The 16604-nt window shown below is 41.4% G+C and overlaps 1 protein-coding gene across 7 annotated transcripts in view; it reads left to right on the forward strand.

Annotated features, from left to right (window-relative positions):
• The window catches only part of syne1b (spectrin repeat containing, nuclear envelope 1b), a 168805-nt gene that overhangs the window by 49209 nt on the left and 102992 nt on the right, over positions 1–16604 (forward strand). For all 7 annotated transcript variants that reach the window (XM_058057494.1, XM_058057493.1, XM_058057495.1 and 4 more), the window contains 21 exons: positions 1957–2080; positions 2196–2356; positions 2423–2576; positions 2647–3272; positions 3347–3526; positions 4524–4674; positions 4763–4921; positions 4998–5180; positions 6354–6455; positions 6535–6738; positions 6816–7023; positions 8484–8596; positions 9422–9627; positions 11039–11188; positions 11248–11539; positions 11647–11819; positions 13268–13577; positions 13646–13810; positions 13872–14228; positions 14295–14431; positions 14497–14674. In XM_058057494.1, the coding sequence (XP_057913477.1) occupies positions 1957–2080; positions 2196–2356; positions 2423–2576; positions 2647–3272; positions 3347–3526; positions 4524–4674; positions 4763–4921; positions 4998–5180; positions 6354–6455; positions 6535–6738; positions 6816–7023; positions 8484–8596; positions 9422–9627; positions 11039–11188; positions 11248–11539; positions 11647–11819; positions 13268–13577; positions 13646–13810; positions 13872–14228; positions 14295–14431; positions 14497–14674 (4333 nt within the window). The remainder of the gene's footprint in view (positions 1–1956; positions 2081–2195; positions 2357–2422; positions 2577–2646; positions 3273–3346; positions 3527–4523; positions 4675–4762; positions 4922–4997; positions 5181–6353; positions 6456–6534; positions 6739–6815; positions 7024–8483; positions 8597–9421; positions 9628–11038; positions 11189–11247; positions 11540–11646; positions 11820–13267; positions 13578–13645; positions 13811–13871; positions 14229–14294; positions 14432–14496; positions 14675–16604) is intronic.

The following is a 16604-nucleotide window of genomic DNA, read 5'->3' on the forward strand; positions in this document are numbered from 1 at the left end:
TACTGCATATGCTAGCGCTATGCTAATTGAAAATCCCAGATACGTGTCAGTGATTAGCGTTAACATTTTAAATAAACGAGGGATTACTGCCTATGCTAGCCCTATGCTAATTGGAAATCCCATACACGTGTCAGTGATTAGCGTTAACATTTTAAATAAACGAGGGATTACTGCATATGCTAGCCCTATGCTAATTAAAAATCCCATATACGTGTCAGTGATTAGCGTTAACATTTTAAATAAACGAGGGATTACTGCATATGCTAGCCCTATGCTAATTGAAAATCCCATATACTTGTCAGTGATTAGCGTTACCATTTTAAATAAACGAGGGATTACTGCATATGCTAGCCCTATGCTAATTGAAAATCCCTTATACGTGGCAGTGATTAGCGTTAACATTTCAAATAAACGAGGGATTACTGCATATGCTAGCCCGATGCTAATTGAAAATCCCATACACGTGTCAGTGATTAGCGTTAACATTTCAAATAAACGAGGGATTACTGCATATGCTAGCCCGATGCTAATTGAAAATCCCATACACGTGTCAGTGATTAGCGTTAACATTTTAAATAAACAAGGCATTACTGCATATGCTAGCCCGATGCTAATTGAAAATCCCATATATGTGTCAGTGATTAGCGTTAACATTTTAAATAAATGAGGGATTACTGCATATGCTAGCCCTATGCTAATTGCAAATCCCATATACGTGTCAGTGATTAGCGTTAACATTTTAAATAAACGAGGGATTACTGCATATGCTAGCCCTATGCTAATTGAAAATCGCATACACGTGTCAGTGATTAGCGTTAACATTTTCACATGGGGATTTGAAACAATTAAATAGATAACAAGATACAAGACATTAGAATAAAAGCACAGGTTTGCAACTTGCGGCCCCCTGAAAATGGTAATGGTTTAATTTCATTTGAACATGCATCAGATTACAATTGAATGCATCCCATAATCAGTTCCCAGTTCCACATGTCCAAAAGGAGTAGGAAGAAGCAAAGCTTATTAAATCCTACCCCTCCATCTGGTACTTTTACAATCACTAACTGTTACATTTGTTCACTTCCTGCTTTCCTAATGTAGTATCACGTACCGAAGTAGGAGGTGATATGACCATACAATGACATAATGGGTACCATATATTGACATTTACTATGGTAACTCTCAATCACTAACTCTTACATTTGTTCACTTCCTGCTTTCCTAATAATTTTTGTTATTATTATTATTTTTAATTAATTTTTTAAATTTTATTTTTAAGGCTAAAAATAAGCAATTAGCTAAAAATGTCATCCAATACTTCTCTACAAGAGAGGAGAAATGTTACATTTGTTCACTTCCTGCTTTCCTAATATAGTTTAAGTATTTGTTTTTATTCTATTCTATTCTATTTATTTATATATTTATTTATCACATACCGAAGTACGAGGTGATACAATGACATAATGGGTACCATATATTGACAGTTACTATGGTAACCGTATATTGACAGTTACTATGGTAACCATTATGTCATTGTATCACCCCCTACTTCGGTATGTGATAAATAAATATGTAATATGTCCTACCCCTCCATCTGGTACTTTTACAATCACTAACTGTTACATTTGTTCACTTCCTGCTTTCCTAATATAGTATCACATACCGAAGTAGGAGGTGATATGACCATACAATGACATAATGGGTACCATATATTGACATTTACTATGGTAACTCTCAATCAGTAACTCTTGCATTTGTTCACTTCCTGCTTTCCTAATATAGTTTCAGGTTTTTTTATAATTTTTTTTTTTTAAATTTTTTTTTATTTAAGTTTTTTTTTCAAGACTCTTCATCCTTGTATTTAGCAAACATCAACTGCTTGTATTGAGGTCCTTACTCCAAAATGTACACCTTGTGAGACATACAGTAGTTTCCTACCGTCTGGATGTGCTTCAGGTTTGAGAAACAGCGTGCCAACTTCATTTCCTGCCTGGAGAGGAGCGAATGTGCCATCCAATCAGAGAGTCACTGTCTGTCGGCTGACAAAGCTAAACTCTGTAATGAGCTGCAGGACCTACAGGTAGTAGTCTACACACACACACACACACACACACACACACACACACACACACACACTCACACTCACACTCTCACACTCTATTTCCTGGAAAAAGACTGACTGCTTTTCCTTCCAGGCCCTGCGCTCTGAGGTCCAGACCCTCGCGTCCTCTCACGCGGAGCTGGTTTCGCTCGGGACGTCGCTTTATCCCAGTGCCCCAGATGAGAGCCATCTCATGGAAGACCTTGACGCCCTGCAGGGGAGGCTGCATGTTCAGAATGAAGCCCTCCCAAGAAGGTATGCTTCATCTGAATATGAAGGTAGACCACCGTGAAATAACATTCACTCCCCCACACCCTACAGAATCCAGGAGCTCCAGAACCACCTCTCCCTAGTGGAGCAGTTTGACCGAGACCTCCTGAAATTCTCCCAGTGGAGTGAATCGATGCTTTCGAGCCTTCATTCTGTTTTTCAAATCAGCACCAGCAACCTGGAGGCCGCCATGACACAAGTCAAGGTAAGGGACATGAAGAACTGTCATTTATTGCCGACTCACACACGACATCGTCATCGTCTTCCTGTGGTAGGAGAACCAGGAAGCCCTGGAGAAACAGGCCGCCGTCAGGCAAAGCTTGGAGCATCAGGCGGAGAGCCTCAGTCGTTCCTCCGAGCCCGCTGACGCACAGCTCCTACGCGGTCGAGCAGACAGCTGCGTCCAACCCTACCTGGAGGCGCAGCACGTAGTCCAGCTGCAATTTGAGTGTCTGGAAAGGCTGGAGAACTTCTTGAATACACACAGCGCAACCGCCGGCGTGCTACAGGGTCTCCGTCAGACCGTGGAGAGTGCCGGGAGCTGGGACCGAGGCAGAGTGGAGGAGCTGCAGGAGCAGCTCTCCGGCATCGTCCCAGACGTCTGCCGCCTGGAGATGCAGGCCGTCGATCTGGACAGCGGCCTCTGCAAAAGTCACCTGCACATCGGCGCCCAGGCGGGGGCTCGCAAGTCATGCCGCGTGCTTGCCGACTCGCTCAGCGCAGAGCTGGACACCGTCAGGAACCTGCTGGGGACCAAGCAGAGTGAAGCGGAGGCCTTGGGGGCTCTGTGGACGTCCTTTCGACAGCGCAAAGAGCAGCTCCTCAAGGCTGTGGAGGACATTGAAGAAAAAGCAGACCAGCAGAACTTTAAGGAACCAAGCCTTCTGTCCCTACAGCAAAGGTAACAAGATGATGTTTTTTGCTCTGTACGAGAAAGGTTTGTCTTAGACTTTTTTTTTTTTTTTTTTTTGTCAGGCTGCGCTTCTTCAATCAGCTGGAGGATGAGCTGCAGTCCCACCAACACGAGGAGCAGTGGCTGAGGGACAAGGCAAACCAGCTGGCCCAGAAAGACGCAGAGTTAGCCGGGGAGGCTCTGAGGGAAATCAGCCTGCTGGGAAAGACGTGGGAGGACACTAAGAAGCTCATTGCCGAGAGGTACCATCCATCCATCCATCCATCCATCCATCCATCCGTCCATCCGTGATTTCATCCATCCAGGATCATTCATTCATTTTCTACCGCTTATCCTCACAAGGGTAGCAGTCTTCTTCCGAGAGGCGGGGTACACCCTGGACTGGTCGCCAGCCAATCACAGGGCACATATAGACAAACAACCATTCACACTCGCATTCATACCTATGGACAATTTGGAGTCGCTAATTAACCTAGCATGTTTTTTTTTTTTTACTTCTAAGAGCCAGTGGCGTCACACCTAAATAATTTGATATTTTTTATTGATTTTTTTTTCATTTATTTATTCATTTTTTTACAAAGAAAAAAATCTCTGACAAATTGTATATAATAGGGCAAAAGCAGGCTAATAAGCAAGCCAATAAGCAGGCTAATACTAGCCTACTACTACTAGTACTAGTACTAATAATCATTCATTCATTTTCTACTGCTTATCCTCACAAGGGTAGCGGGGGGTGCTGGAGCCTATCCCAGCTGTCTTCGAGCGAGAAACAGGGTACACCCTGGACTGGTGGCCAGCCAATCACAGGGCACATATAGACAAACAACCATTCACACTCACATTCTTACCTATGGACAATTTGGAGTCGCTAATTAACCTAGCATGTTTTTGGAATGTGGGAGGAAACGGAATACCCAGGAGAAAACCATGCATGCACGGGGAGAACATGGAGAACAACCCGGGTCTCCTGACTGTGAGGTCTGCGCTCTAACCATTCAACCACCGTGCAGCCAATCCAGGATCATTCATTTCAATTTGGCATTTTTAGAAATGAAAACCAAAATTAAATCTATCATGAATAAGGAAAATAAACTATTCATTAATTCAATTATCAATTGTCGATGAAATTTTCTTCTATTCATGTATTTATTGAATTTTTTTTTATTATTATTCTGACTTTGTTGCATAATTTTGAATATGATTATCCTAAGTGGTGAACTGATTTCCTTGGCTAAACAGGCAGGAGCAATGCAATGTTCTCGCCGAGCTGATGAGGGACTACCAGATGCTGAAAACCTCCGTGGGGAGCGTGATGGAGAGCGCCGAACCCCTCGCGGATATCACTTCTGCTCTGAAGGACCACGAGGAAACCAAGAGATCAATAAGCAAGGTCTGAGCACAATGTCTTGAATCAACTGATCCCAGATCAACAAATCCCTTCACGGAGAACCCTCGTTCCCCCCCCCCCAAATCCCTAGCATGAAGCCGTGAAGAAGGAGATGGCCGACAAGCAGCACGAGCTCGACCGCTTGTCCTGCAAAGGAAAACAGTTGGTGGTGGAACTGAAGAAGGTGCCAGAGTGTGACTCCCAAATAGTGAAGAAGGACATGGAGACGTTGGTGGACCAGTGGTTGGATGTATGTGAAAAGTCAGCGTAAGCACGGCATCCCAAAAAAAAAAAAAAGTCCACTCATAATTGACGCTCCCACACAGGTGTCCGAGAGCTTGGACGACAACCTCCAACGCCTGAACCGGAGTCTGGTGTTGTGGGAGGATGTGTGTCAGATTGCCGAAGACATCGACTGCTGGACCGGCAGCTGCGTGTCGGAACTGAACGAAAGCCTCAACAATCTCAATGACAGTCAGAAGCTGTCAATCAGACTTTCTGCGCTACAGGTATTGGTACCAGATCTTGGTGGATTCCACAGATTAGACCGGGGGTGGGCAAACTACGGCCCGGGGGCCACATCCGGCCCGCCAAGTGTTTGAATACGGCCCGCCCAATCTTTCCAAAGTATTTCATTTAAACTCAACATACAACCTGGCATCATGGCCTGAGCCAACCTTTTGATGGTTGTATCAATTTCGTTGTTTGACATGGTCTGTTGTTTACAAAGTGCTCCTGAAAAAAGAGACACAAGCACATAATAATAATAAAAATTAAAATAATCATTATTATATTATTATTATAACTATTATGATTATTATATTTATTATATTAATGCTAATTATTATATTAATTATATATAATAATATTGTTATATTTGCAAATTTTACATAATAATATAATAATTATTATTTTAATTTTATTTTAATTATTATAATATTTTATTATTTTTTTTATATTTAAATATAAATATAAAATAATAATTAAAATAAAGAGACACAAGCACATAATAATAATAAAAATTAAAATAATAATTATTATATTATTATTATAACTATTATGATTATTATATTTATTATATTAATGCTAATTATTATATTAATTATATATAATAATATTGTTATATTTGGATATTTTACATAATAATAATATAATAATTATTATTTTAATTGTATTTAATTTTTATAATATTTTATTATTTTTTAAATATTTAAATATAAATATAAAATAATAATTAAAATAAAGAGACACAAGCACATAATAATAATAAAAATTAAAATAATAATTATTATATTATTATTATAACTATTATGATTATTATATTTATTATATTGATGCTAATTATTATATTAATTATATATAATAATATTGTTATATTTGCATATTTACATAATAATAATATAATAATTATTATTTTAATGTTATTTTAATTATTATAATATTTTATTATTTTTTAAATATTTAAATATAAAATAATAAATAATAATAGCAGATTGCATGACAATTTTACAGATACAATAATACCAGGTGGACTGTTACGTGTAAAATATATAGTCTGCCCCCCCCCCCCCCCCCCCCCCCCCCCGCAAATTTTGTTATATCAATGCGGCCCGCGAGTCAAAAAGTTTGCCCACCCCTGTATTAGACTCACTGCTAACACAAATAATGCTTCACATCCGCAGGAACAAATAGCCGAGAAGGAGGTCAAGCTGGAAAACCTGCAGACCAAACTCTCAGAGCTGAAGAGGAGCACCCAAAGTCAGGAGACTCCTCCTAAAGTTCAGGTATTTCACATTTTTGCCGTCAAAAGCATCGAATAACAAACCATCAAGACCCGAGAACCTGCTTTATTCCACCTCCCAGTTGCTGGAGAACGACCTGAGGAAGAAGATCGATTCTGTTCAGAAGCTGCACCAGCAAGCCAGGGGGAACCTGATGGACTTCAGCTCCCAGAAGAAACTTCTAGAAGACTACATTTCACAGATGTCGGCTTGGCTGAAGAGCATGGAGGACTCCTTGGTGTCGTCTCCGACTGGTTCAGAGCCTGAGGACATCTGCAGAGTGAAGGTTCAGCTTGTCATGGGTTCATACGCTGTTTGCTGACGTACAGCCGCCCATTTCTCCGTTTTTTTTTTTTTTTTTAGGAGCTTCAGAAAGAGCTGCAAAACCAGCAGGGAAGCATCGATTCCACAAGAGAAAGCCTGAACAACTTGTGTAGGAAATACCCCTCGGAGGAACTGTCCAGCTTGGGCTCCGCTCTCACCGAGCTCATCAAGACCTACGAGTCTGTGAACCAGGTCTCGTCCAGGACTTTAGCCTCACTGCAGAACTGTCTGCAGCAGCAGTTCAACGGTGAGGAGCATCACATCTTCACCTGAGAAGGTGACACTAAATACAGCAGAACCTCGGTTTTCATACCCCACATTTGTCTCATGCGGATTCATAGGATTTACAGTAAGGATCGACCGATACATCGCCCGGCCGATATTCATTCATTCATTTTCTACCGCTTTTCCTCACGAGGGTCGCGGGGGTGCTGGAGCCTATCCTAGCTGTCTTTGGGCGTAAGGCGGGGTACACCCTGGACTGGTGGCCAGCCAATTACAGGGCACATATAGACAAACAACCATTCACACTCACATTCATACCTATGGACAATTTGGAGTGGCTAATTAACCTAGCATGTTTTTGGAATGTGGGAGGAAACCGGAGTACCCGGAGAAAACCCACGCATGCACGGGGAGAACATGCAAACTCCACACAGAGAGGAGGTGGAATTGAACCCTAGTCTCCTAGCTGTGAGGTCTGTGCGCTAACCCCTAGACCACCGTGCTGGCCGATATATCGGGACGATATTTGCGTTTTTTCCCTTGTAACGGTATCGGCCGATACGCGTGTGGGTTCACCGATGTATTTTTCCGCCGCATGATTTACAGTCATGCATTCGCCGGGGCAGCTTTGTGTTGAGGACCCCGCAAGACACGCAGTCGCGGTACCCCGCCCCCACTGTTGAATCACATCAAGTTTTCCAAAAAAAAAACGCATTTATTAAAAACAGAAAAATGAATAAACTTTGCTTTTGTTCCGATTTTCTACAAGAAAAGCTCTGATAAAACATTCCACTGTTCTCAAATATCTTACTTTTTATTTTTCTACACAAAATAAGATGAAAAATAAATAAATCAAGAATAAAGAAAATCAATCAGTAATAAATAAATAAATATAATAATAATAATAAAACGGCAAATAATAAAAACTTAAGAAACCACATATAGTTGGCGGGTAGACAAATGATTTTTTTCATATTAAAATGAACAAAGCATTATTAGAGCCCTGTAGACATGACAAAACACGACTATAGTCACATTTATACTCTTTTTATTTACAACATATTGCGCAACTGCAGGGTCTCGAGACACATGCTAACTCGCAAACTAGAGAGCTAGCGACCTAAACGGTAGCCTTCAAGTTATTTCCTTTCAACTTTCAGTTCAAAAACTTACCACTTCCACACGGATAGGGAGGATAACTATTAATAGTTATTTAACCTTTAACATGAACATTAATCAAACGTAATATTTTTTTTCTGGGTACATGATACCATACAGCATCCATATCCATCGGCTAAGGGTGATGGAAAAAAATCGGTATCGGCCCCCAAAAAACATATCGGTCGATCCCTAATTTACAGTACACATTTCAGTTGGACGACCCCTTTGGAAAGGATTCATGGGGAAAAACAGAGTTTCCGCTGTTCAATTTGGATTTACCCGGCGTATTAAAGCTGTTTTCCTTTTCCTTTTGATTCACAGATTTAGTTCAGGAGTTCCATCGCTGGCTTGTAGAGCAGAGGGAGATTGTGAAGGAATGTTCCGACCGATCTGGGGACACTCATGTCGTCGATCGCAAATTACAGAAACTAAAGGTATGACCTCTATCAATTAAAAGACAATATTTCTCTGGACTCTTAATTTGCTCCATCAGTCAAAAGATGCATTATGGGGAGGGAATAAAACAATAAGTCATATAGTCATCCCTCGCCATTTGGCGGCTCGAATTAACAGTTTTTCAGAAAAAAAATCAGTGAATAAATCATGCTGTTTTGTGGCTGAGTACATGCTATTATTAATATTTATAATATTATTTTACAATATTAAATAATTTTTATATATTTTTTATTTTTATTTTTATTTTTATTTTTATTTTTATTTTTATTTTTATTTTTATTTTATAATATTAAATATTTTATAATAATATATTTTATTATATATTTTTTATTTTTGCCTAAATAAGCTTTTTCAGCATAAAGATGTACACTGATCACTAGGTGTCAGTAATGTTACTGTAACCTTGGGCGAGACACACAAGCACCAGACTTGATAGTCGGAGCAACAGGCATTTATTGCAGCTTGATCTCCCAACAGGCACAATAAAATGAGACTTACCGTTTGTGGCTGTAACCCAGGGCCAAGCTAAAAAAAAAACAAAAAACTCTGATGTCACTTCCTGTTCGCCACTCTCTCACATTTATATCAACCCACACAAGCAGTCTACTATATTTGGTAATAGGAGTGTAAAGGCGACTATAGGGGTGTTATTTCATGTCTACAGGGCTCTAATCAATGTATTTAGACGGTTGTAAACCGTTTTTAATCCTCTTTTTTTTTGTATTTTCATCTATAAGTTGAGCCAAACTATGAACAAAAGTGTGGCGTATAGTTTGGAAAATACAAACGTTGTTGTTCCTCAGGGTGCCATGCAGCGCGTGGAGGAAGGTGAAGCACATCTCACGCAGGTCTGCGAGGAAGGAGAGAAACTGCTGCTCCATCTTCCCAAGGCCAACGCCGGCCAGGTCCAGCAGCACTTGTCCTCCATCCAGCAGGACTGGGACAGCTTTGTGGAGCAGTGCAGACAGAACCAGCAGATCCTGGAGGACAGCGCATCCCTCATGAAAGGGTAGGGGAACTTCTTCGTCTTCAGGGTCAGAAAACCCTAAAACAGGGGTCTCAAACTCAATTTACCTGGGCGCCACTGGAGCTAGGGTCTGGGCGAGGCTGGGCCGCATCAGGTTTTCCAAAAAAAAAAAAAATGCTTTTATTAAAAACAGAAAAATATACAAACTTTTTCAGTGCTTTGGTTCCGATTTTCTGCATTAAAAGTTCTGATAAAACATTCCACTGTTCTCAAATATCTTAATTTTTATTTTTCTGCACAAAATAAGATGAAAAATAAATAAACAAATCAAGAATAAAGAAAATCAATCAGTAATAAATAAATATAATAATAGACATACACATGACAAAACACGACTATAGTCACATTTATACTCTTTTTTTATTTACAACATATTGCGCAACTGCAGGGTCTTGAGACACATGCTAACTCGCAAACTAGAGAGCTAGCGACCTAAACGGTAGCCTTCAAGTTATTTCCTTTCAACTTAAATAGCCAAAAAACTTACCACTTCCACACGGATAGGGAGGATAACTATTAACAGTTATTTAACCTTTAACATGAACATTAATCAAAGGTAATAACTAACATATGGCAAATAATAAAAACTTAAGAAACCACATATAGTTGGTGGGTAGACAAATGATTTTTTTCAGATTAAAATGAACAAAGCATTATTAGAGCCCTGTAGACATGACAAAACACGACTATAGTCACATTTATACTCTTTTTATTTACAACATATTGCGCAACTGCAGGGTCTTGAGACACATGCTAACTCGCAAACTAGAGAGCTAGCGACCTAAACGGTAGCCTCCAAGTTATTTCCTTTCAACTTTCAGTTCAAAAACTTACCACTTCCACACGGATAGGGAGGACAACTATTAACAGTTATTTAACCTTTAACATGAACATGAATCAAACGTAATAATTTTTTTTCTGTGTACATGATACCATACAGCATCCATATCCATCGGCTAAGGGTGATGGAAAAAAAATCGGTATCAGCCCCAAAAAAAAACATATCGGTCGATCCCTAATTTACAGTACACATTTCAGTTGGACGACCCCTTTGGAACGGATTCATGGGGAAAAACAGAGTTTCCGCTGTTCAATTTGGATTTACCTGGAGTATTAAAGCTGTTTTCCTTTTCCTTTTGATCCACAGAAAACAAAACTTACCACTTCCACACGGATAGGGAGGATAACTATTAACAGTTATTTAACCTTTAACATGAACATGAATCAAACGTAGTAATTTTTCTGATGTACATGATACCATACAGCATCCATATCAAACATTAAACTTTCATATCAAGGCGGGGGCCTCAAAGTCGTGTCCTGCGGGCCACATTTGGCCCGCGGGCCGCGTGTTTGAGACCCCTGCCCTAAACCGTTTTGGATTTCTCCGCAGCTTTGAAGGTCGCCTTAAGAAGCTGCGGTGGTGGCTGGAGCACATGGAGAAGAGGATGACCACAGATCTGCTTGAAGCCAATCAACGTGGTTCTGAGAAGGCTTTGCTGGAGCAAGTGGAGGAATATCAGCAGGAAGCCCTCAAAGAAAGGTGCTTTGCGATGTTTCTCACACGTTTCAAGCTCGTACATCCTCTTCCCCTCCACGCAGGGATTCCTTTGAGCGTTTGTGCCAGGAGGCCCAGGCGCTCAACGAGGGCGGGCGAGGCGACGGCAGCGAGACGCGAGTGTCCGCTCAACTCCAGTCGCAGCACCAGGCTTCGCTGCGACGCGTGCGGGAGAGGCTGCGCAGCTGTCAGCTGACTTTGCAGGAGGAGCAGGCCTTTGAGGAGACGCTGCAGGCCACATGGACCTGGCTGAACGGCGTCCAGGAGCGCTTGGCTTCGCTCAACAGCACGCTCGGAAATAAGGAGACGCTGGAGAAAAGGCTGCTTCTTGTACAGGTGGGTTTAGAAATAAACCAATACACTTGAACTACTCATGACTGCAGGGCAAGATGTTTTGTTTCCAGATGGGGCTTGTTCATATTTCTCTCTTTGTTTCCTACTAGGATATTTTGCTGATGAAGGGTGAGGGCGAGGTGAAGCTCAACATGACGGTGGGGAAAGGAGAGCAGGTCCTCAAACACAACAGAATGGAAGGACAGGAAGCCATCTGCTCACGGCTTCAGAGCTTGAAGGACGCCTGGGCCAACATGCTCATTACGTCCATGAGTTGCCACAGGTAGGAAATGTGACCACCATCGAGTGGTTAGCGCGTAGACCTCACAGCTCGGAGATCCGAGTTCAATCCCACCCCCGGCCATCTCTGTGTGGAGTTTGCATGCGGTCTTTTGTTTTTGTTCCGCCGACAGGCCAACCTAGCATGATAAAATGCTATGTGCAATGTTAGCACTTTAGCATCACATACTGTAGCCATGCTTTTGTTGCTAACGTTTTTCATTTCTGACCATGATAGACTTCCGTTGCTATTATTCCAGAAATGTTCCCAAAACTTTACAACCTCAGTAGTATTGATTGAAACTAGAGATGCTAACTTGGAGCTAACTGGAGTTTGCATGTTCTCCCCGTGCATGCGTGGGTTTTCTCCGGGTACTCCGGTTTCCTCCCACATTCCAAAAACATGCTAGGTTAATTAGCCACTCCAAATTGTCCATAGGTATGAATGAGAGTGTGAATGGTTGTTTGTCTATATCTGCCCTGTGATTGGCTGGCCACCAGTCCAGGGTGTACCCCGCCTCTCGCTCCGCGACTCTCCTGAGGATAAGCGGTGGAAAATAAATGAATGTGTCTTTCCAAATGTGTGTCACATTTCATATGATACTTACACAACATAGCATAAAACAGGGGTCTCAAACATGCGGCCCGCGGGCCACATGTGGCCCGCAGGACACTAGTTTGAGGTCCCCGCCTTGATATGAAAGTTTAATGTTAGTTATTACCTTTGATTAATGTTCATGTTAAAGGTTAAATAACTGTTAATAATTATCCTCCCTATCCGTGTGGAAGTGGTAAATTTTGGCTATTTAAGTTGAAAGGAAATAACTTGGAGGCTACCGTTTAGGTCGCTAGCTCTCTAGTTTGCGAGTTAGCATGTGTCTCGAGACCCTGCAGTTGCGCAATATGTTGTAAATAAAAAGAGTATAAATGTGACTATAGTTGTGTTTTGTCATGTGTATGTCTATTATTATTATATTTATTTATTACTGATTGATTGATTTTCTTTATTCTTGATTTGTTTATTTATTTTTCATCTTATTTTGTGCAGAAAAATAAAAATGAAGATATTTGAGAACAGTGGAATGTTTTATCAGAGCTTTTATTGTAGAAAATCGGAACCAAAGCACTGAAAAAGTTTGTATATTTTTCTGTTTTTAACAAATGCGGTTTTTTTTTGGAAAACCTTATGCGACCCAGCCTTGTCCAGACCCTAGCTCCAGTGGCCCCCAGGTAAATTGACTCTGAGACCCCTGGCATAAAAGCTATAGACAGCTGGGATAGGCTCCAGCACCCCCGCGACCCTACATAAATCAATACATATCAAACAAAACCAAAAAGCCGCATTATTGGAAAGACTGCTAGGCCAATCGTAGGAAGGTCCTAGTGTGAGTCCCCCCCCCCCCCAGTGACACGAGGCACTAACCTCACTTTGCATCAAATTCTTGCCCCCAGTCGACTGGAGTGGACGGTGGCCCAGTGGAGCAGCTACCAGGAGACCAAGAACCAGATCCAGCAGTGGATGGAGTCCGTGGAGCAGGAGGTGGGCATGACTCTGCCGCAGCAGCCCGGCCTCAAGGAAAAATCCACCCTGCTGGAGCGACTCCGGACCATTCAGGCTGACGTGGATGTTCATGCTGCGGCGCTGTCCCGTCTCACGGACAAGGCTGTGGAGCTGTATGAGAAATGCGCTGACCAGGCATTTGGACCGGAATCCAGGGCAGAGCTCAACGCGCATTTTGCCGATATATCAGCCGTAGTCAAGGTGATTTGGTTGCAAGCTTCGGAATGTGATGGATTTTAACGACTTAATTGTGCTAATTGTCCCAAAAGGGTAAAATACAGTCCATGCAAACCATCGTGTCGGAACACGAGCAGTACCTGGATTCCGTTCGAGACTTCAATGACTGGCTGATATCAGCCAAGGAGGAACTCCAGCGATGGTCCGACCTATCAGGAGACTCCGCCTCCATTAAAAGAAAGCTCTCCAAAGTCCAGGTTGGTAGGACTTTTTGGAGAAACGGATTCAGTTCAGTGCTAATGTTTTTGGCTTTCCCAGGAGCTGCTCGAGTCTAAGCAGCGAGGCCGAGAAAGACTCAGCCGGGTCCAGAGATGCGGAGCGGCAGCACGAGACCACACGGGCGCAGGAGGCTACGAGGCTATCGAGCGCGAGGAAGCGTCCCTCTTGTCCGGCTGGGAACAGTGGGAACGCGGGGCGCTTCAGACGCGGGCCAATCTGGAGACCGCCCTCTCTCAGATGACCAGCTCGGAGCAGGAGTTCAGCAGTCTGTCCGCACAGCTGGAGCAAGACGTGCAGGATTTGAGCGCTCGGCTGCAAGACTGGCGTCTCAGACTTCGTCAGGCTGAGGGCAAAGCTGACGGAGAGGAGGGCGTCAAAGGTTGGCAGATCGCAAAGGTAAAGGTGCGCAGAGACGCCTCATTCGGTAAACATCCGAAATGAACAACTCCACTCGACTTTCAGGATACTCTGGAGGAGCTGGTCAAAGCCGAGCCCATGTGCGATGCCGCGAAAGGTCAGCTCAATGATCTGTGCCGCTTCTCCAGAGACATGGCCAGTCAGTCTGACAGAGTGTCTGCCCTCATCAAGGAGTACAACAGGTAGGGACGCATTCGGAGAGTCACGAGGCAAGATCTTCTTCTTCTTCTTCTTCTTCTTCTTCCAGTCTGAGTCTCCGAGCTGCCAGGGAGTGTCAGAGCAAAGAGAAGCTGCAGGAGCAGGCCTTCTGCTCGGCCTACAGGGACTTCCAGCAGTGGCTGGTCAATGCCAAGATCAACACGGCCAAATGCTTCGACGCGCCCCAAAATCTCTCCGAGGCTTCATCCAGCTTGCAGAAGATTCAGGTGAATGGTTGCGACCGAGAATAACGACGTGATTGCATCATCGGTGATGAAGACGCATACATCCAGCCATCAAATCAAATCAACTTTATTTGTAGAGCACTTTTCCTGCAAAGACATGCAACACAAAGTGCTTTACAGAATTAAAAACAATTACCACAATTAAAAGGAAAAAAAACAAAGAAACAAAAGAAAGCCCCTCCTTCCCATCCCCCATAGTAGACACACACACACACACACACACACAATCACACACACAATCGCACAATCACACACAGTAGGGAGACATGGCATGGCACTGAGCATCAAGGAAATGCCACCTTTGGGGCCGTCCACACTGGGAGTGCCATCGATGGACCAGCCCCCGGGCCCCCTGACTCCGACAGAAGACTAAGAGTATAAAATAGGACAAAAAAGATAAAAACAAACTGGAGTTAAAAGCTGAAGACTAAGAGCATAAAATAGGACTAAAAAAGATAAAAACATAACACTGGAGTTAAAAGCTGAAGACTAAGAGCATAAAATATTACTAAAAAAGATAAAAACATAACACTGGAGTTAAAAGCTGAAGACTGAGAGCATAAAATAGGACTAAAAAGATAAAAACACAACACTGGAGTTAAAAGCTGAAGACTAAGAGCATAAAATAGGACTAAAAAGATAAAAACATAAACTGGAGTTAAAAGCTGAAGACTTAAGAGCATAAAATAGGACTAAAAAGATAAAAACATAACACTGGAGTTAAAAGCTGAAGACTAAGAGCATAAAATAGGACTAAAAAAGATAAAAACATAACACTGGAGTTAAAAGCTGAAGACTTAAGAGCATAAAATAGGACTAAAAAGATAAAAACATAACACTGGCGTTAAAAGATGAAGACTAAGAGCATAAAATAGGACTAAAAAGATAAAAACATAACACTGGAGTTAAAAGCTAAAGACTAAGAGCATAAAATAGGACTAAAAAGATAAAAACATAACGCTGGAGTTAAAAGCTGAATACTTAAGAGCATAAAATAGGACTAAAAAGATAAAAACATAACACTGGAGTTAAAAGATGAAGACTAAGAGCATAAAATAGGACTAAAAAGATAAAAACATAACACTGGAGTTAAAAGCTGAAGACTAAGAGCATAAAATAGGACTAAAAAGATAAAAACATAACACTGGAGTTAAAAGCTGAAGACTAAAAGCATAAAATAGGACTAAAAAGATAAAAACATAACACTGGAGTTAAGCTGAAGACTGAGAGCATAAAATAGGACTAAAAAGATAAAAACATAACACTGGAGTTAAAAGCTGAAGACTGAGAGCATAAAATAGGACTAAAAAGATAAAAACATAACACTGGAGTTAAAAGCTGAAGACTAAGAGCATAAAATAGGACTAAAAAGATAAAAACATAACACTGGAGTTAAAAGCTGAAGACTAAGAGCATAAAATAGGACTAAAAAGATAAAAACATAACACTGGAGTTAAAAGCTGAAGACTTAAGAGCATAAAATAGGACTAAAAAGATAAAAACATAACACTGGAGTTAAAAGCAGAAGACTAAGAGCATAAAATAGGACTAAAAAGAGAAAAACACAACACTGGAGTTAAAAGATGAAGACTAAGAGCATAAAATAGGACTAAAAAGATAAAAACATAACACTGGAGTTAAAAGCTAAAGACTAAGAGCATAAAATAGGACTAAAAAGATAAAAACATAACACTGGAGTTAAAAGCTGAAGACTTAAGAGCATAAAATAGGACTAAAAAGATAAAAACATAACACTGGAGTTAAAAGCTGAAGACTAAGAGCATAAAATAGGACTAAAAAGATAAAATCAAAACACTGGAGTTAAAAGCTGAAGACTGAGAGCATTAAATTGGACTAAAAAGATAAAAACATAACACTGGAGTTAAAAGCTGAAGACTGAGAGCATAAAATA

This window comes from Doryrhamphus excisus, chromosome 19 (assembly GCF_030265055.1).
Source record: "Doryrhamphus excisus isolate RoL2022-K1 chromosome 19, RoL_Dexc_1.0, whole genome shotgun sequence".
NCBI classification, from domain to species: Eukaryota; Metazoa; Chordata; class Actinopteri; order Syngnathiformes; family Syngnathidae; genus Doryrhamphus; species Doryrhamphus excisus.